Genomic DNA, 22,540 nt, shown 5'->3' on the forward strand with positions numbered 1-22,540 from the left:
AAGGCTTACTCTGGCCTAAACCACACAAAGCAGATTTAATTGGGAATATTACTTTAACAGAGTCCTCAACATTTGCCTTTGAAAATTAATCCCTGACACTTTTCACCCTGCAGCAGTCATGTCTTAGGAGTGCACACTCACTTAAACATTGCTGTGTAGTTGTTACACACAAGTAATACTTGTGCCAGAGACAGGCTGGGGTAAAGCAATCTTTAATACTACATACCAAAACTATTTCATATTCCTAGATCAGGAACAATGCAGAATTGTTAATCCTACTAAGTACAGTCTGACACCAAGCTATGGTTGTAGTGAAGGAAGCTGAGCTGACAGAGAAGTTTGATTAAATTTCCTGACTGGAGGATTAGATTTTTGAGCCAGGGGATTTCCAAGCAAAGGAGCAGGACAACAGGTGCTTCTGCTGGCACCTATAAATGAAAGGGAATTTAAAGAAAGGATATATAGAAAACTCTTAGAAGAACAGTGAAAAGGTTACTGAATTCAAGGGTCAGAAAGGGTGGGACATTCATCACTCCATAGAAACGCTAGAAAATCCAGATAAAGGCTACTTACTCCTCTATGTCTGGCCAGAGTATTAAAGGCTGTTCCACAAACAAGAAAAGGGACAAAACAGAAATGGAGAAATACTCATAGACTGATTTATTGCTTGTGACTGGCTATACATATCTTTTAAGTAAGCTGAAGTACAGGAAAATTATATTTAGAAGTCACAAAATAGGCATGTGATAGGTGTTATATTTATCATTACCCATAAGAGAATTGCAAGTCCAGAGGAAAGTTCTAGAAAAAGGTATGTTCAAGAAAATAGAAATATGGGGCAGTCAGTATTGGTCCTGTGCCTGAGAGAACAGCCACACGAGTCAACATTTCTGGGAAGCAGTAATAGGGATAGATTGGCACAAGTAATGCTGCTGCAGCTGACAAAAGAAACTGAATGTCCCAATGGGCCAGCATAATAAAACCTCCACATCTCCCAGCCAGTGTCCAGGCAGGGCAGTGCTGCCAGTCCTGCAGTAAGAGTACCCAAGAGAATCACAAAATGGGCAATAGCTTGGTTTTTATCCCTCAGGGAGGGCTTGGTGTGTTTCAGTTGCTCAGCAAACAACTGTTAACACTCTGCTTTTACTGCCCCAAGTCAGCCACGTTTCATTTGTGCAGAAGCCTCTGGCTGCTGCCTTATGAGTGCATGTGCTCTGCTCCTCTTGGATCATTTTGGGGCACAAGCAGTACTAAGAGGGCAAACATCCCATAAAGGGAATAGAAAAACAAATCTCCAGGGTCTTTCACAGTGCCAGCAAATTAAGATTTCCTGAGTACAAATTAGGATCTTCATGTCATTCTAAGAAGTAAATTTGTAGCATATAATACTTATGTTTGCTTTGGGGGGTGGAGTTTTTTAAGCATTGTGAAGTATCCCAGGCAAACTGCATATTTCTGGAAGTTAGCAAAAAAAGTTAGCTTAAAAACATTTTCTTGGTAAAAGCATATTCATTTAAAATGTCACAGGTCTTGAAAATATATTCAAAGTGTCATTAAAATTCATATTTCAATTGTAAATACCTGGATGTTTTATCGTTAGATTGAGCTTTTTATATGGTAATAGAGTCCAGCTTTTCTATTCCTGGTAATAATAATTTGCTTTCAACACTTACTCAGTGGTTTCAAGTGGGGTGGGTTTTTTGGTTTTGTTTTCTTCCAGGTCTTTAGATTGCTTACTTAGCTCAAGGGCAAAAGGAACATTTCAAGCATATATTCCACACAGCTGAAATACTGCATAGTTTTACACATAAAGTGGTCCAGGACTTGACTGTCCTCCTTTGAGAGCCTTAAACTTCTATCAGCCTTCTGTGTGTAGACATTGATAGAATCACAGAATGGTTTAGGTTGAAAGGGACCTTTAAGGTCACCTAGTTCAGCTCCTGCCATGGCAGGGCCACTCTGCTAGACCAGGTTGCTCAGAGTCCCATCCAGATTCCCCATCCAGGAATGGGGCATCCACAGCTTCTCCAGGCAACCTGTCCCAGGGCTCACCACCTTCATAGTTAATAATGTCATCCTCATTTCCAGTCTGCATCTACCCAGAAAACAGAACTTAACTCTGCAGTGACCTTCAAGGAGAGGCTGAGGGAGCTGAGCTTGTTTGGGCTGGCAAAGCTGAGCTTGTTTGGGCTGGCCTAAGGGTGTCAGCCTACAACTACTTGAAGTAAAGGTGACACAGAACTCTTCCTTCCCAGCAGTATTAGAGCAAAGAATAAGCAGCAATGAACATGAAGTGAAGTTTGGGAGGTTCAGATTAGATGTTAGATTTTCTCTAGAAGACCAGCACAGCTCTGCAACAATTTGCTGAGTTTTGTGAAATCTGCATCCATAGAGGATTTTCACTCAACTAACTGATAAAGCCATAGCTGGCCTGATTTACTGCTGGCAGTAGTCCAGACCTTCAGGGATCACATCCAGCCTACATTTCTGTAATTCCATGCAATGTTAGAACATATTTATAGTTGATGCATAAATAAGAAGTCAATGTCACACACACAGTCTCAAAGTTTGCCTCCCAAAGAGATGAATTCAAGCACAAGGGCTGTCCTTTGCTGGAAAGAGTCACTATCCTGTTGTTGAGGCAGGATGAAAAGGAAAGAGTTAATGAATGGAGTTGTGGACTTTCTGGAACTTCCAGAGTTTACTCTTTTCTGTTCTTTGATGCTCTCTGGTCCTGGGAATGGCCCTTAAGGTATTGAAATAGTGCAGAAATCTGCAAGAGAACTACACAGGAATACACAAGTGAAAAATGTTTATTCACTCTTTCAGGCTACTGACTAACCTACTTTTGTACAGTTTATTCATAATCCAAGCTTTTGCTGATACTGTCTGTGTAAAGAAAGAATGCTTTTCATTGCACCTTCTTTGAAATGGGCATTTTTCTAATACATTGCAGGGTGGGAAAGGGCATTAATAGGGTGAATATTGCTTTCTGACAATTGCCTAATTGAAGTAAAACAAGATATTGACCACATAAAAGGAAATTACTATTTCTTTTTAAAATGGCACGGGGACAGATTGCAAAATCTCTTGCCTGTGAATGCCCTTTCTCTGGAGAAAATACCCATATGATATAAAGAAAAGAGCACTTACCAAATAAGTAGGGTTTCATTTCAACACACTCAAGCCCAGCTCTCAAACAAGACTATCTGGATCTTTATGAAAGATGTAAGATGAGGAGTCATTTGTAACAGTAGCATTAGAAACCAGAAAACCAGCAAGAATTATCATAAGCATGGAATGACTATCGTATGAATTTAAATAAACAAGTTCTTTTCAATCTGAAAAAATAAATAGCTGAGGGAGAACACATCAGAGCTCATAAAACCATGAATGGTATGGAAATGTTGAATAGCAGATTAGTTTTTCAGCATTTCTTACAATGCAAGAAGTAAGAAACATCCAATTCATTTATCTGACAGCAGACAAGTATTCCTTCCATACAGTGCATAATTAAATGTAAAACTCTGTCATGAGATGTTAGAGAATCATAATGATAATAGTAAAAGTCAAAAAATGTAATTGGGTTCAAGAAACAATTAAATTAAAAGGGCACTTAAACAAAGAGATGTTGATGCAATCTGCTGTTCAGTTACCTGGGAGGGTAAATTGCAGGAAACATCAGCGGATGCTTGATGTGTTCCCTAATTTTCCTAAATGTCCATTGTTGCCCACAGTCAGCCACAGACTGCTGCAGGTACTGGCTGTGACCTAGTACAGCTGCTCTGGGTGTTTTGGCTGTCAGAACAGCTCATCCTTGGGCAGAAATCAGTTGTTTATTTCCCTGGTGGTGAAAATTTCTCCTTTATGTAACCCATGTGAAATCTCTTCAGTTCCCAGGCAATTTTGCCTTTCCCATTAGTCTTGCCCAGCTTAGAAAAAGTTTGTTTCACACACTTCACCATCACTTGAAGCAGTGAGTGCTTCTCATTGAAAGGTAGGCAAAAGCTCTTGGCACCAGAAGTACTGACCTCTAGTAATTTGCATTGTCCAATGCTGGAGTGTTTAAATGACAGAAAGATAGACAGACAGACAAAGAAAGAGAGAGAGACTGGTTCACATTGATGCTGAACCAGTTTTCACCAGAATAAGTTGGCCAGTCGTTTCATTCTTCAGTAGTATCTGAACAATAAAAGCAGCCTATTTTCCACAAAAAAGGTAAAGGGCCCTTCATACTGAGAAATTCACTGCAGGGGAAAAAAAAATCTCACAAACCCTGAAACCATTTCTCAGACTGTGGGACATGTGGAGAGGGATGCATCTTCCCCTCACAGCAGCTGAAATCCTTGCAGCAGACTGGCTTCTTGTTGTATTGCACCTTTGAAGATATTTTGGGTAGGATGCTCGCAGAGCTTAGCACAGCAAGAGCTCTTGTGGGAACAACAGCTGCATTCCCTTTGTAGCCTGTCCACGTTGCAGGATCAAGGGAGCAGGGGCAAGTGGGTATTTTTAGCAGCCTTGCACGTAATTCTAACAAAGTTCCTCCCATTGTGGGGGTTCTGAGGGTGCCTCCTACTAACCTGGAAGAAACAAAGGCTGAGGGGCACAAAGGTCAGTGTTCAGAGTCAAGAATGGAAAGGCAAGAGGAAGAAAGCTGAAGGGAACTGCAAAGTAGAGGGTCTGAATCTGGGTCTGATCTTGGCTTTTTTGCATAAGCTGAGAAAAGTACTAAGAGTGCAAAAGCAGCATGTTTGGCATCATGGAGAATCTTGTCTTCACTCTCCATAAATTCTTCTGGTTTTAAGGAACATTAGTGGGATTCAGAACAAATCAGTTTCAAGAGATAATTTCTATGAAGTTATTTCAGGGCAACTGGAGAAGAATGAAAGAAATGGTGATGTTGGCTGTAAAAATGCTTCTCTCATATTTGAGATGGAAATTCTAATCTCTTGGGCTACAAAGAAGTAAAAATAGTTTTGTTCAATCAGGACTGTATTTAAGAAAACCCCAAACACTCTGATGTTGTGGTCTCAGGTTACAGGAACACATTTTCTCTTCACTGAGCTCTGTCTCATTCAACTTCCAAGATGGACAATGTCCTGTGATAGTCAATATTTGTCTTTAGAGTCACAGCTCAATTTATAGATTCATGCTTTGCTGTAGACTTGCTGTTTATGAACTGCTCAAAAACCAGAATTACTGGTTTCTTCTCAAGCTTATAATTATTGTATCTGAATATTTCATTGACTACATTTGTTTCCACAGCATGTTGTCAGATCAAGAGGTGCTGTTGAAAGGAACTTATAAATAGGGAATGAAACAATCTATACAATGAGAAATTATAGGGAAGAAACAATCTATACAATGAGAAATTATAGTTAGAAGGAACCCAGTAATTCTAGACACCCAATCTAATTTTCTAGAACATAAGTTTTCAGCACATATATTAATGTATTTAACAAGGATTAATGGGTTTTTCAAGATATCAGTGATATCTGGTGTAGCTCTGAATAATCAGACCTACTAAAAATCAAATCACAGCATCTCAAATTAGGTTCCTTTGAGAAAAGTAAGGAAGAATGTGGGATTACCTAATAAAATTGTCATTTAATAAACACATTTGGAACTAAAAAGGAAGGTGGACCTATGCCAGGTTCTAGTACAGTTTTTCAGTAGTGTTCCACTGCTTTAGCCACATGAAATTTCTGCTTTCCTGTTACCCTATGCTCCATTCATTTCACATTTTCCTCCCTCTGCTAGAGATGATGGCAGTGTTCCTGCAGTCTTATTTATCACATGAGCCCCATTAATCACAGAAAAATCATTGCATTCATTGAAAGAGGCATAAAATCTGTGGAAAAAACCCATCATCAATATAAAGTTGGAATCAAAATAAACAAGACAGTCAAAATAAAGTTACAACAACATTCTCCCATTTACTAACTCTTGATTGTTTGATTGCACCAGAGCACTTAAACTCCTCTCCACCTCATCCTCAACCCACAAAGCTTCACAATTCAAACTTACTCCCAACCTCCTCACTCTTCCAGTGCTGTTTCCTCCTCTGACTTGTACATTCCAGATGAGAAACAGTGCTTATATAATTTTGTACCATTAGAGCCTGAGCAGATCTCCATAATAATGGTTTGTACCATTCATATTAGCACAGAAATTTGCACAGTTTAAAATAATTCAAACTTGCAAAGGAATTAGGAAAAAAACTCATCACCTCTGAGACCTTGGCTGTGCCATCTGAAATATAAAGATCTTGTTAAAATAATGAAATTCTTAATTGTTTTTCTTTTATAATAATGGTTGAAAATATTTGTTTCCCTGCAAATGAATCATTTTCTTTAAATCACCATACATTTCACCATTTGCAGGAAGGCAGATTTATTGTCTTCTGTCCCCAGCTTCCTCATGACTCGTTTAGTACAGTAAGAGTCATTTTGGTGGTTTTAAGGGTCTCTCCAGGTATCAGAGAAAGAATCTTGGCTGTGGCAGCTTCTAAATGGATCTTCTTGTATTATTCTAAAATTCCTTCTCTCCTACACTGGGGAAAAGCTCTTGTGGTACTTTAATCCTAGAATTTGCAGTGCTAGAAGATAGGGCTGTGCCTTTTGTACATCCATCACCCAATTTTATTGTTGATTGTGTGTGTGAATTTCAGTGAGACCAGATTGTTTTTCCTTAAACTGTGGGATTGCATACATCTAACACATCACAATATTTATTTTCTCTTGCCATCTAATAATTGCAGCTGAAACTGATAGCTGAGATCAGGAGGGCTGTCAGATGTGCTGGGCCTGAGTTACACAAGGAGGTGGCTCGTGGGACTCTCCTGCCCCAGAGACAATGGAAACACAAACACTCATTGCACAAACATGGCCATGGCCTCCAGCTGGTCCTGGTGGGGTCACAGGGGGAACCAAGGAAGTGCTGGTGCAGTAATGACAAGGTGGACAACAGAACAGAGCAACAGGGAAGGGAAAAGAGAAGCTAGTTGAACATTTGATTATTTCTGATATTACAGAACTACTTTTTTTTAATGCTTACTAACTTTTTTTTTTAAATACCAACTTTTTTTTTTTTTAATGTTTACTCCATGTGAGTAACAATGCAGTAGCCTTGGCAGCCTGCCTGATTTCTTTTGCAACAAATTAACTTTTGGTGTTGTCTCTGTAAAATAACTCCTGTCTGGTTGGAGGACTCTTAATTGTTAGATCTAGGATTGAATCAAGAAAGGGACATTCTGAGAATTACTCATAACAGAGGAAACAAGGAGGAAAACTAACCAAGTTACCAGCTTTTGCAGGCTGGAAGGGATTTCATTTATTTGCATTTATCTGCTTATCACTTGTCCATTTCTCAGATTTCTTAAGGAACTGTAGACTGATTTTCTATTCAATCCATTAAAAGGATAAAAGCTCTTGGGTTGTGTACTGCTTTCCTATTTTCCACTTAGTGTTTAAATATTAGGTCAGAAATACTGTAATTAATTTTGTACCCAGTTATAACAGAAAATCATTTTGTCCAGTGACTCCTGAATGTGTCCTAAGCACAGAGAGGGAATCCGAGATGCCTGCTCCTCCAACTTCTGTTTTGCACTGCATTCATTTCAAGCCCCTCTTCGGGTTTCCATGGAAATAGCACAGAAGTGTGCTTATATTCTTGGCATTAAAATATTCAAAAAAAGGGATAAAGAGATGGTTTAAATGACAGATGCTGTATTGCTGAAGCAGGCAGTCACATTCAGGGTTCTTGTCTGTAAATGATCATGTGTGTAAGCCAATGCATTCTGGAGAGAACAGGCCCAGAATAAATTCCTCACAGTGCTAGGAGAAGGGATAGGCAGGACAAACCTGACCTGCAGAGAAGGCAGGAATGCAATGCAAGATTTCCCAGACCAATGCAAAATCAAATGCTGCTAAGATTGTGCTATTAGAAGTTGAACCCTTTCTCAAGGAAAGAGAAGATGATCTAAGCTTACAGAATTACTTTTGTTAACTGACAAAAATATTGCATAACTCCAAACTATTTAATTAAATTTTAAAATCTTACCTGTATAAAGCTGCTAATTCCTTTCAGATATTGCAAGTAGAATTTCTGATACAAAATTAAAATTTAACCCTTTAAGAAAGGTTCTCATAGATTTGAGCTCTTGAGTACATTGAATATTCTAAAATAACAATAAAACCTCAATATTCTTTTAATCTTAGAAGATCTAATTGGAAGCAGGAAATGCACTGGCTTATCTATATTTTTATTAATGAATCTTATTCAGAAAAATTATTTTGGTTGTTTACTCATTATAGAGATTTGAAACTTGAGCACTACTAAAATTATCCTAGTAGTATAAATAAGCATTTATATTCTAGGAAATCTGTTTTATGATTCAAAATATAAACTCTAGTCCTTAAAAGACCATTGTATGGGCAGATTCCACTGCAGTATTTGATCCTCAAGGAGAATGGAGTACAGTATGTAATATAAAGGCAGCTTTATAAATTTATGAAAAATAAACAGTAAATAGATGTATAATTTAAAAGCTTGCTGATAGAACATTTACTGCATAGAGACTTGGTGTGGTTTTCATTTTCCAAGAATAAAAGTATTTTTAAAATATAAGTCTATGAAAATAAACACTTCAATATGTCAAAATACTGTCCCTTTTAATAATGGAAGTCAAGAATGTTGTATTGACTTGTTTGCATGAAGTTACTCTCAAAAAAACTTGCAAATCATAAGGCAGATGACCAGTGCATACTGATGAAGATCTATCCAAAATGTTTATTGTCTTTAGCTATAAAATCAGCCTGACTTCTGCCATGTTTATTGGTAAATCCTATTTTTGAAAGACATTCAAACAAGGGTAGTATGCCAGTCTGCTAAACCAATTATCCAAGCTCTGCGTGCAACAAATATTCTGGGACATTTTTATGCTAAAAAAGTGTCTGAAGAGGTATCTCTTTCAAAAAACACCTTTTTTATAAGCCATACACATCTGGAACTGAGAAAAGCAGGACAGACAAGGAAGATTAAGCCACTGATGCAAATTGATAGAACAATCAAGAAATAAACCCCTCATGTCCCCTGCTCTACCACAGAAAAGCATTATAATATGGAGAAGTTTAGGAATTGTTGTAGAATCACTGCAGATATGCTCTTTTGACTGCATCTATAAAGTTTACTAAGTAACATTTACAAACCAATCCTACACAATTCTGTATTCTGATGCTGCCATTCAGGCTGAGCTCTGGGGACTGGCTCCTGGCACAGCAATGTGGGACATAAATGCCAGCCCTGAACCAAGGGGAGCGCATCCAAAGGAGCAGCAGGGACTTGGAGGAGGATTTGTCATCTGCTGAGCAGCGAGAGGGAGCAGCAGGACACGGAACAGCTACTGAGGGAAAGATCCTCTGAGGATACATTAGAGATTTAGACAGCAGTGGCTCAATCATTCTTTCTGGAAGGTGCATTTGTCATCATCTGACACTTCCAGTTTTGAAGAACTTATCTTATTTCTCTCACCAGAAATGCCCCATGCCCTAATCAGAGCTGTGTCGGGTCCGGCTGTCTGTCTGTCTCTGCCCCGACACGGGTAGGGTGGTTCTTGGGTGGCACGCGTTTCAAAGGACGAGTCTGGACTCTTCAGCTTTTCCATCTTCAGATTGTTTATTGTTTCTTATCTACAAAATTTTCTGTCTGCCCAACAGAGGTCTGATCTGCAAGGCAGCCACGGGCACTCTGACCACCCACGGGGCGGTCATGTCTTTTTATACTAAAATCTACGTACATGATATTTACCTTTATTTCCCAATACTTTTCACCCATGTTAGCAAGTGCACCCTCACCATAAACCAATCCCCAAGTGCCAACATCACCACAGGAGATGGAGGACAAGAAGAAGAAAGAAGAAGGACGAGACACGCCCTGATCCCTCCATCTTGTCTCCACCACCCCCCTGTACCAAAAACCTTAAAGTCTATATTTCACCCTCTAAATGTGTCCCTTTTGCACCCTTCACTCTAAAGTGATTCTCATGTCCTCAAACTCTTGTCACTTCTGTGGATGGATCAAAATCAAGCCACCAAACACTCTTGGCAACATTCCAGGATTTTCAAGACCCCCAAGGGTTCTCCTGGCATCTCTGGACATCGGGAACGATGTGCTGAGATCCCACAGAGCTGTATGACACAGATACCACTTTACCACTGAATTTTAAGAACAGTGGAGGTATTTTATATCCAGGATTTATTACCATAGAAAACCTGTTGGTTTCCAGCTTGCACTTTTAGATATTCATGTAATTTCCCTATTGTTCAGAGGATAATCATCTCCATAATAGAGAAAAGAGTGGAATTACAAAAGCATTTTCAAGCTGTTCCAGAAAACTCTGGTCACTTCTTAATGAGCATGCCCTAGAATCCTTTGTGTAAGGCCAACTGAGAAGGCACCTTGAAAAAGCCCTCAGTGGAAAAAAGGTTATAATTTCTCTAAAATCTTCACATGAAGTAGAACCTGCAACTAACTGAAATCACACCATCTGTAAAATCCATATTCAGAATCATTTTCAACTAAATCTCTAACTAATCACTCCCAATTACCTTCCATTCAAGATAGATGCTGGCTACTTTGGAGCAAAAAACCTCAAAACATGGGACAGGGCTCCTCAGCAAAAATACTACTGCATAAATGTTAAAAACATTTTCTGCCTCTAGTGCAAAATTGAAAACTAATTTATGCCATCTTTAACCTAATAATGATTCTTGTAAGTGGGATAAAAAATGAAAAAACCCCAAGATTTTTTTCAGAGGTTTATGGGTGGGAAAGACTTCAGATACCAAGCAATAAAGCAATCTAGCAGCATGGCCTGTAAATTCAATACATAATATGTAGGTGAGCCAAGAGTTTATCTTCTAACTCATCTTCTCTTTGCTGGCCAGCTGCACCTCACTTGACATTGCCCTGCTGTGTGACTGATGCCCTTTCAGCAGGAGCTGTTATTGAGCTGTGTCAACTTCAAAAAGTGATAGAGTGGTATTACAGATTGGGGATGAATTATTCATGAAAATAATTATATTGATGAGGGAGAATGATTGAAAAGTCAAACTGGGGAAAGCCAGACTTTTTTCTTCTGTATTTTTTAGCTGTACAGCGCCTCACTTCTCTCTGATATTGTACAAGAGCTTCCCTATTTACACTGGGAAGCTATTTACATTATTTACATTATTTAAATACCTTCCCATTGTACCTGTACATTGAGCAGTACAACAAATTGCATATAAAACTGATTTCTCTATAAGAAAGTCAGCTTCATGAGTCAGAAAGCAAGATATCATCCAGGATCTATTTACCAATAAAGGAAACAATTGAGAATGTGCAGTATTAATAAAGAAAATTCATACTAATAAAAATTAGCAATTTCCTCATAGCAAATAATGAATGCAAAGAGCACAGAAATACAGAAGTATTAATCAGGAAAGCAAAATACAAAGAATTAAAATCTGGAGCCTGGTTTTGCTCATATTAAAATCAGTGGTAGCAATATTTTAATTCATTTTGTTGTTTGAAAACTACTATCAATAAAATGAAATCAGCATCTATGATATAATCTGTTGGAATTCTGTACAATTTCCCAATACTTCCTCTTCAGTAAAACAAATATTTTAACTATTAAGCTCCATGTATGATGATATAAATAGAAGGACTTTCATCATCTAGTTTTATATTTTCCAGGACTCAGTTAAGCCACTACACCCATCCAAGCCAGGAGCAGCCAGGTTTCCCAGACAAGTTCTCCCCCAGTGGCTCATCTGTTAGCACAGGGGGACAGCCTGTCCTGCTCCTGTGCCTTTAAAATTTCCTTCCTGAAGGATGTCCAGCTTTCCTGGCCTAGGACTGTCCCCTCAAGGGACAGCCAGTCTCCTCAACAGGCCCAGTGGGAGGTGGCAGTTCTGCTGAGCTCCCTCCTGGCTGTCTGAGCATGACAAACTCAGTTGTGACTGCAGTGCCAGGGCAGCCTGCAAGCAGCACATCAGCCACCAGCTCTCCTGCTCCTTCTGCAGTTTCTGGCCACCCATTGCAGCCCTCCAGTGGTGCCAGTCATCCCCCCTCATTTCTGGGATGGCAGCTCTGTCATTTTTCCTGCTGTGCATTTCTGGGATGGCAGCTCTGTCATTCTTCCTGCTGTGCAGGGCCTTCCAGCTCCCTGGTTTGCTGCCCATGCTGTGGGTGTTGGTGTAGATGCTCTCCAGTTGAGCTACTGACCCCACCACCTTCTGGGCACTGTTCCTACTCATGACCATTCTCAGGCTTTTCCATGGTTTCTGACCCATCAATAACCTGTATGTCTCTGCTGCCACCTGGATCAGCCTGAGCTGCCAGAGAAAAGTTGGTTCAGCCTCTTTCCTAAAACAATGTGTTTAGAAACTTAGAATCCACCTAGTAGGTAGAGAAGTGTTGATATAATCTCTCATTAGAGAGAATTAAATCCCCCACTATTTCAAGTCAGTATTTATCTGTCCTAACTTCCAGCCAGTTGTTCTTTGCCTTTCTCTGTTAGATTATGTATTTCTTTAAATATTGAGCATTTTTTGCTCCTTCAGGTATTTATACACTAAGCAGGTACTTCACATTTTTTTAGCTCTACAGAACTAATTAACCTTTTGAAACCTTTTGAAATGCTCTAAGTCTCAGTCTGGATTGCTGGATAGCAATGACAGCCACATGCTCTGCAGAACACTGCCTCCAGGACATTTTAGGCACAGCCACAAAGCATTTACTCTTGTCAACTTTCATTTTATTTTTTTAACATATCTTTAACCTCCTTTGTTAACCTCTCACATTTCCAATTCAGTTGGATTTTTTTTCCCCTTTTTTCATGTGTGGGTTGTTGAGGGGTTATTTCTTTCTTTCTAATTCCTACTTTGATTTTATCTCTGAAGAACAGCAAGCTCCTGTTGGAGCCATCCCTCTCTGTAGCACTGCCAGGAGGATGCACACTATCATTACAGGCTTTATAAAAATTAGTGTACTCTGACAAGTCCAATGACATCCCTCATCAGTATTACCAGGGTGCTACTGCATTAACATTTACAGCAGCAGAATTCCAAGTGATCTGGGGAAATATTAATGGAAATAAGCTCAGTGGGAAAGCTCAGGCTGCTGGAAGCACTGGGAGCTTTGGCAGGACCAGGCTGAAGGCATTGCCAGCAGCTGTGACACCCAGGGCTGTGCTGGCAGGGAAAGAGCAGAGGGAGAAAACATCAGGCTGGGGAACTGAGGGGCCTGGCTGGCCTGGAGGAGGTGCAGCACATCTGAAACACCACCATGGCCTTCTACAAAATCACTTTAGGCACAAGCTTCCTCCCCATAAATGAGAGACTGAAGGATTCTTTCTTCTCATTTTATGCTAAATTGGCTTAAACTATTATCAACAGTTTATTATTACTGATGGGAAATGGCTGGGAGTTGGTTCCTATCAGCAAAATAAAATCTGGCCAGTCAGTAAATCATGAGAAAAAGTACACAGAGAGTAAGTGGACTGTGTATTTTGAAAGCAAGTTGTCTCAATCAGCCTAATAATGGAAAGAAAGGACAGTATCAAGCATAAATATCTAAAAAATAAGTGACAGGAGTTAGAGAGCTGAATTAATTGGAGTAGAGGAGTTATTCATTGTCTGCTAATTTTGAAGTATAATCAGGGGACACTGTCATTGGTTGACAAGTTAAAAGTTTAACTGAGTGTATTAATAGCTTTCAAAAAATGCATTTTGATGTTCAGAAATCTTTCCCAAGATACAGGCATACGTACTCAGTCTTGGCAGCACACAATCAAAAAAAAAAAAAAAAAGGCAGTAAAAGTGCAGCAACAAGGGCAAATTACTGAATCTCTGCAAGTGTATAGGATCTGTTTAATGCCCAAGCTTATTTAATACCTTAGTTAATGATAGGAGTAACTATAGTAACAGATAACACTACATTAATACATGCCATGGACACAGGCCAGCTTAAGACAACAATATAGCAGAATTAGAATTCATTTCAGCTGTATGCCAAGTCACAGAGATTTTTTAAAATTCATGTAAGTAATTCAATTCAGGGATTTTGCAGAATTGCCAGAGAGTAGTCACTAATGATCCTTACAAAGGAAACAAGCAAAATGAGTTTCAAGTTGGGTAAGAATTTTGCATACACAGAATATTTTTATGCAAAAAAACAAGGAACAAAGAAAGTTCTATCTGAAAAGGCTCTAGTCTAGATTCAGTGCTGCTTCAAACTGCCCCAGGAGAATATTTCTAGGTATGTTTTGGTGATAAAATGTTTGGATTTACAAAACTCTATAGCTTAAATAAAACTGACCACCTCTTGCAACAGCCTATAACAGATATCTATATTTTCTGTCAGGGCCTAGAATGGCTCCTTTTACCAGGGCTAACTCAGCCAGACTGCTCAGCCAGTGATTGGTATAAAAGGTTATTAGGATGATTATCCTGTAAGGATATAAGTGTAAAGGCACTAGACAAAAGTAAATTTTGAAAAAGAGAACATGATGAATCCTGTAGCCCTCCAAGAACAAGAATGCTCAGGGACCAATGCTGTCATGGCCAATGCTGGCCTGACAAGCTTGTTGATTTGACCTGCAATCGAAATTACTGACTTGTAACAATGGAAGAAAGTTCTGAAAAATCCACCCCCACCAAAACTCCCTCTGAAGCTGTATTAACAGCAAGGATCCTCCTTTGTTCCAGCATTTCTGCTGGTTTTTAGGGCTAATTGGACTCCACTACTCTGTCCAGGGTTGGCCTACCACAGAGAGTTGTTACAGCTTCTACACCTACAAAAATAACCCAGAGTAGCTGTTTTTCTAGACCAGGATGGAATTTTCCTTTTTTTTTTTTATGTTGGCACTTTTCTACTCACTGATTGTTAAGCAGACAATATACAGAATTATGAGAGTTTATATCAACACTTCTCTACCCACTAGATAGATTCCAAGTTTCTAAACTCAAACCACATTATTCTTTTTGTGCCATTGGGCTTCAGTGGGATCTTGACCCCTTATACTGCAGTCAAGTGCATTTCCAAGCCACATCTATATGATCAATATTTCTCATATGTCTTTTAAAAGTTGCTCAGTTTATTAGTATCTTTGCATTAAAAACTACATATTTTCATCACAAAGAAGTGAAACTGATTGCCTGAATTGTGCCACTCTACTTCATATGCATTAAATTTCAGAGAATCTAATTAACTTCTGAAGATTAAACCTCAACATGTCCAAGAAGCATATTTTCCATAAGGCTAGGCCAGGCTTGTCACACAGGCCTCAAGCCCTAAAATGATGTGGCATTCCTTACTGTTCAAGGCATTCTTTGAGGGTAAATTTACAGCTTGCTTTTAAGGACAGGATTTGCAATAGAGTCACCTAGAGAGCTGCACATGAAGATGACAATATGCTGTCACAGAGCCCTGTATTGCTCTGGTGCATTCCTCTTCTAACTCCTTGCTTGCTAGAAGCAGTTCACCAGTTTCACCTGGCTCTTTCCTATACAGTGTATTTGAGATGTTCATGGCTTTCCACCTCCATTGAGAGAGCAGAGACATTCAGTTCTTTCCTTCACAGCCTGATTCTTTATCCAAGTGACATTATCCAGGCTGTATGATCAGCTCCTCTGCCTGGCAGGGGCTGTGGCTTTCTGACTCATTCCAATTCCCCAGTGCTTGACAGGTGCCTTGTGTTCATGTGTACTACACTGCTGGTGCTTTAAGCCTGCAGTTCCAGAGCAACCTTTACTGCCTCTGCACTGGCAGGCATTCCTGGAATTCACCTGGGGTTTGCTTGGGGTTTTTTTCCTTCTTTTAAAGTTTGAAGAGCAGCAGCATTATTGGATCACTGAGATTTTAACTTCAGTTCTATTTATTCATCTGTCAGTACCCATGGCTTTCCACCTAAGAACTATTCCGAGCCTGAAGTCCATAGGATATTTAGGAGCATTCTGCCACTCCTGATGCCTCAATGTTTTACATTTGCCTTAGTGTTGTAATGCTTGGAATTCATTTAAAAATCACAGCAAAACACCTTACCTAGTCTAGGACTTCTGAATACAGCCAGCCACAGAGACCAAAACCAGGGACTTACATCATCTCTCAGGCATTTGGCATGGGGGATTTTAGCCAATGCCTGCTGTTACCTAGTCAGGAAATTCAGTCATCTAATTCAGATGTAAGTCTGACAACCAGCCCTGGATACCAAAGCAGGAAAATACTGCCCAGTAGGTCCATTGCTTCTGTGCCATGGTTTTCCAAAACTGGTAAAGTCTTTCTGGTTTTGCCCCTGTGAATTTCTTCTACTGCTCTCCAGTGACAGAAATATTTATCTGTAGGTTTAAATACAGGGTTGTCTTAGGGATTAGTCTATTGACATGAAATAGATAAGCCTCACAGCAAAGCTTCCCAGGCTTTCACAATCTGATACCAGCATCTTCCTGCAATCATACAATGCCATTAGAATGAGTCTGGTTTTTGTATTCTATAGTGTGGCACATTACCATATTTATTCCTTTTTTTTTCCAATTAGAGGAAATAATTTAGTGAACCTACAGACAGAATTATTTGCATATAAAGTTACTGTTAGTATCTGAAGTTACATAGAATGTAAAGTCCAGGGTATGGCAACAAATCCAAAACATGAAAAATTGCTGTGCCACGCGTTCTGTGGGAGAATATTCACATAAGAAGCATACAATCATAATGAACAATGTAAACAAAAATAAATCTTCAGACTTGAAAGAACACCTAGTAAAAAACCTGCAAACTGACAGTTGATCAATCATTTCCTGTTATGTATATTCATTATTTTACTGCTGTTTACATTTTTTAGAAGGTACATGCTTGGATACAAGTCTTGAGGCTGGAATTGTGATGCATTACTATATAAAGTTAATCTTGGGTAAGAGACTAAATATATATTACTTTGTTAAGTGCAAAAATGGTTGAATTTCATTGGCAGTGTTGAAAGATTACACACATGAGCACTGAAGTCATCTAGGCTTTGCTCCCACACAAACTTCACTAGGAAAAGTCTTGAAACGGAAAAGCTTCATGAAAAAATGTAACAGTGTAGGTCAATCTTATTTTAGGATTCCCAAAGCCAGATTCCAGGATTCTGGCTTTGTTTGTCAGAAAAGCGTTTCCTGACATGATCTTTTACCACTGGTAATAACAGGTGCTAGAAAGGCTATGGGTGCACAGATCACAATTTCCCCTCTGTCCTAACTGTTAGTATTAGCATTGCAGAAAAAGAGAAAAAGAGCTGCATGCCAGAAAGGATTTTTAATACCCTGAATTACTGAAAAAGCTGAACTGTCAGGAAAGGCAAATAAGCCCCTTAAGTATTTGGCCTCAGGGGGGAAAAAAAAAAAGAGGAAGAAAAAACTATTACCAATGTTGTTTACTTGATAAAAAAAATCCTGGCAGAAACAGGATTTCTGTTCAAAATTCATACAACTAACATATGGCAGAAGGCTTCCCAGTTATTATTAGAGGTTTGATTAGGTCCCCAGCAATTAGTGTTGCATGAGGCCTACTCCAACCTGAACTGTTTGCTGCAGCAGTCTGACTTTTTCATCTGCATCTTCCTTTTAACAAGATGCTAAAAAAACAGCCCCAAAAAGCCTAAAATTTAATATTTATATTCATTTGCAGGGGCTGTAAGAAAGGGAATAAAAATTACTTGTTACCTGCAAGCAGTTTTCCTCTAACATCTGTATTGATGTTATTACTGAAGCAGTGCCACTTCTAGACCTGCACAACCTTTACTTTGGTATCTCATGCACCATGTGAATCTATTGTGACTACTGACCTCAGGAATCCTCAGGCACACAGTTTAACTGTGTTTAACTCCGTTTATTATGTACTTTATTATTGCACCTTTGAAGTGTTTCTCGGTCTCCAAGCCTGTTGCAGCTACAGGCTGTGAAATAAAACCATCCATGAAATGTACAGCAGGGCAGAGCTGGACACGTGGGGACACAATAAAACCATCCATGAAATGTACAGCAGGACAGAGCTGGACACGTGGGGACACAATAAAACCATCCATGAAATGTACAGCAGGACAGAGCTGGACACGTGGGGACACAATAAAACCATCCATGAAATGTACAGCAGGACAGAGCTGGACACGTGGGGACACAATAAAACCATCCATGAAATGTACAGCAGGACAGAGCTGGACACGTGGGGACACAATAAAACCATCCATGAAATGTACAGCAGGGCAGAGCTGGACATGTGGGGACACAATAAAACCATCCATGAAATGTACAGCAGGGCAGAGCTGGACACGTGGGGACACAATAAAACCATCCATGAAATGTACAGCAGGGCAGAGCTGGACATGTGGGGACACAATAAAACCATCCATGAAATGTACAGCAGGGCAGAGCTGGACACGTGGGGACACAATAAAACCATCCATGAAATGTACAGCAGGGCAGAGCTGGACACGTGGGGACACAATAAAACCATCCATGAAATGTACAGCAGGACAGAGCTGGACATGTGGGGACACTCACAAAGAAACCAAGAATCCTTTCCATGGGAACAGGCAGCAGCAGTGACTTCTGAGAGTACAGATTATTTGACATTCTCTAGCACACATTGATTTAAAGAGAAATTGAAATAAAGATGAAACACTTAGATATTAAGGGGTAGTGCCTTCAAAGTGCAGGATGCAACATGTAAGAAGGCAAAAAACTTATTACTCAATAATGTAACATTATCAAAGGCCAGAGATGGCATCTTAATATGTAATAAAAGATACAATGGGTCAATCAGCTGCTAAGGAGCATGAAAAACAAGACCAGTAATTTATTTGACATAATAGAGAAGAAATCAGCATGGGATATAAAAACTAAAGGCAGCCTTCTTAGAGTGCTGGTCAGGAATAATAATCATACAATAAATCAATAGCTATCCAAAGATATTTTACAATTTTGCAACTGTGTCAAAAGAAGAGGCAGCTGTTATGTGGTTGAGTCATGCTAACTAGCTTTGGTGCATGGAATGATAAAGCTATATTTATTAGATTAGGTAGGGGGAAAACCTCCCAAGATATTGTAGGAATGAAAACACAGATCATATTTCCAAATAACCCCTAGATAAGCAGGAAAAATATTATTTCAGAGTGACAGAGCTTACAAGGTGAAGGAAAAAAGTGAACTGTAATTCTTCATTTATCCTTCTCTTTAGTAAACAGCTAAATATCACATATGTTCAACAAACAAGCAAAAATATTGGTTTGTCCAGGTCTACAAACTGTCACCTCCAGTGATTTTGTTCCTAGGAGTGATGTTACCCAGAATAAAGCATAGCAGGAGAAAGACAAAAGCCCCTGAAAAAGTCAGCCTTCCCCTTCTGTTGTTTTCAGGCAGGATAAATTTAACTTAGTCACTTAAAATGTCACACGAAGGAAAAGTTGTCCAGGCAGCCAATAGTTCAGGCACCATTTTTGTTCTCCTGTTCTGCTCTCTGGTGTCACTACAACAATCTCACCCTCAGCAGACTTCACGACTCAGCTATAATCAGAACACCCAGGCTGCAGAACTGCTTTCCCCCCATTTCTTACCAGATCTGTCAATCATGATTTTAACGCATCTTCCATAAAGACAGAGTTCATGCAGAGCATTTCTCCACTTCTGTCAACAGGATCACAGAAGTTTTCATATTCATACAGATCATTTGCTCAACTTTCACAGTTTATAAATCAGCCAGATTCGTACATGCTCTCTCAAGCAGTAAGTTATGTTTGGCAGTAGCCTAGTTTAATTTAGCAGTTCTCTTCACCACAGATACTACACCAGGAAGCATTTTACACTCTGCAACTCCATCACTTGTAGGGCTTTTCTCATGAGTGGCAGTCTCAGTGTTGCAGTTCCAGTAATGTACCAATGCAGGTACTGTTGTTCCTGTATGGACCAATGCTCATAAGGATTTTTCAGGGTATATTGATTTTTTCCCCCTTTCAGGTAATTATTTTTGATTTTTAAATCAGAACAGTAAGGCAGGAAAAGTCAAAGTATTGCAAGAAACTCCTAGTCAGGGTCTAAGGTAAAATGCTTTTCCTAATATGTCTGAAAATGAGGATAAATAATTAGTGGCAATGTTTCTGTCATGTCAAGAGGAGGCTACTAAACAAAATGCAGGTACAGAAATCTGTTACAATAAGAGGACACTAATGCCAAGACAAGAATCTCCAGATAATGAAGGATAAGTCCACACACAGGACAGTGGAATGGCTCATCAGAATAGTACAGAGAAGAAAACAGAAGTGCTGTTTATAAACAGTAAAGTCACTACAGAAGATAAGAATAGGGAAATATTATATATGTGATAAGCTATACCAACAAAAAGGGATCATCATGCATTCCTACCCACAAAATCCCTTCTCTTAAACCGCATGTTTTACAAGGCTGTCAAAAAAAAATTCAAGTAAAACCCCTGTGAAGCTTAATTCAGGCACTTTGAAAGTCACAGCAAATATTCATTTGTGTATCTGTAAGCATTCATCTATTTCCCATGGCTGCTGTATTTGCATGCTGTGAAAACCAGAAGCTAACAACATTAAGGACTATTAAATGGGAATGGCTGTTCTTTGGACAAGGCAAATTAGCCATTTACCCAGAAACAGTCAAAGAAAAGTTTAAATATAAAAATGTCATACTAATTAAAAAACATGTTTAATTAATTTTAAAAATTAATTTCATCCCAAATTCCTATTGAAAATTCTGTGAAAAAAACGGGGAGGAAACTGTTACTGTTATTTTACCTTTGACATTTCCCAGGACCTTCATGATGTCCAAATGAACCATCCCTGTCCTCCAGGATGTCACTACTGCCTACCTTTTTAAGTGGTGTTTGAAGTAACAGTTAACCATGTGAAACTTTTAGCTGAAGGCACCAAAAAAATTAAAAATTGACTGACATGTGAAAAGGGCCTCCATTTCCCAAAAGTAACATTAAATAACTAACTCTGTCCAGTGGGGAAAGCTATCCAAATGAAGGAACCATAACTTCTGGATTTTCCTAATCACTGGGGATTACTGCCTTGGGAGGGAAAGAAGGAGGGGGAGATAAAAGACCAAGTATTGATGAAGGAGAAAGGAAAAGAAGGAAAGAGAACAAGGAGCAGACGGTGCACTTACGGTTTGGTTATCTTCATACAGCTTCAAGTCATACCCACTCAGCTCCACACAGAAAATTATTGCTGTAACCCCCTCGAAACAGTGGATCCACTTTTTGCGTTCAGATCTCTGTCCACCCACATCCACCATTTTGAAAGTCAGCTCTTTGAAGGTGAACTTGTTTTCTACAATCCCTGTGGTCATGTCCCGAGACCTCAGAATATCTTCCACCGTGGGGATGTAGTCCAGGGCGGCGATGCGTTCCAGGTCGTTCAGGTAGTAGGCAGCGTTATCCTCCAGGTGGTACTCGTTGGAGCGGCAAAAACACTCCTGCACGCCAGGGTCTGCCCACAGCCTCTTCATCACCCCCAGCAGCTCCGGGGTGATCTCCCCTTTGCTCTCAGCTGGGCCTGTCAGGGCAAAAAGCTGCACTGCATCGTACGCTCTGTCAGGATTGTGAAATTCTATCTTGAGGGTGGCCAGAGCCCGAATGATCCGTGTGAGAGAGTCAATTGCATTATAGATAATCAGAGGTTTGTATTCCTTACAGGCCTCCAAGTTAAAGCCACCGCTGTGAATGATTTTCATCTGCTTTACGATAGTGCTCTTCCCAGAATTGCTGGTGCCCAGGAGGAGGAGTTTTATCTCTCTCCGTTGTCGCTGGCTTTCAGAGCGCAGGTGGCGGTCAATCCTCCGCGACCGCCGCGCTGCCTCTTTCTCCTCCGAGCTTTGCCGACATCCCATGGTACAGCAGGCAGGTACAGAAGGGACGGGTGCAGACTGGCTCACTCTCTTGGCGTCTCTCAAAAAGATCTGCTGCCTTTCAGTCCTCGTGCCAGGGACACCCCGAATGGAATAAAGGTCACTAGCCAGTACCTGATGATCCCCGATGCCTACAGCCACCTAATTGAGTCCCAGCAAGGGTGCAAACCCATGGAGGTATGCAGCCACAGAAATAGTCTCTTCAGCAGATCTCATGGCACTCCCCTTTCCGGTGCGTGAGCTGTGGCACATTCCTGTTAATGACGGGACACTTCCCTTGGCCACAGTTTGTCTAGAACCATCAAATACCCACTTCTGTTCTGCATAATGATCTTGCTGCCTTCTGTCCAAAGGTAAGGAGCCGCACTTTCGCCTTCTCTGCTCTAGCCTTTTCTTCTGATCGTGTTCTCTGGTTGCTGTGGTGATGCTGCAAGATAAAGCTGAAGCTCTTTTCACTGGTACTGTACTTGTTTTGTTTCTCTTCCCCCACTTCTTCAGCTGATCCAGTTCAGCTCTGTAAATCTGTGCTTTCCACCTGCCAAACAATGGGAAAATAAATGAATGAGACTCTGCTTTCTTGCAGCAAGCCA

The 22,540-nt window shown here is 39.9% G+C and overlaps 2 protein-coding genes across 2 annotated transcripts in view; one reads left to right on the forward strand and one right to left on the reverse strand.

The window, feature by feature from the left end:
* RSPH14 (radial spoke head 14 homolog) overlaps positions 1-22,540 on the forward strand; it is a 74,550-nt gene that overhangs the window by 14,515 nt on the left and 37,495 nt on the right. The gene's annotated exons all lie outside the window — the stretch shown is intronic.
* The window catches only part of GNAZ (G protein subunit alpha z), a 51,410-nt gene that overhangs the window by 8,397 nt on the left and 20,473 nt on the right, over positions 1-22,540 (reverse strand). Inside the window, exon 2 of the mRNA XM_066562526.1 lies at positions 21,210-22,485. Within this exon, the coding sequence (XP_066418623.1) occupies positions 21,210-21,932 (723 nt within the window). The 5' untranslated portion in view covers positions 21,933-22,485. The remainder of the gene's footprint in view (positions 1-21,209; positions 22,486-22,540) is intronic.

This window comes from Molothrus aeneus, chromosome 18 (genome assembly GCF_037042795.1).
Source record: "Molothrus aeneus isolate 106 chromosome 18, BPBGC_Maene_1.0, whole genome shotgun sequence".
NCBI lineage: Eukaryota > Metazoa > Chordata > Aves > Passeriformes > Icteridae > Molothrus > Molothrus aeneus.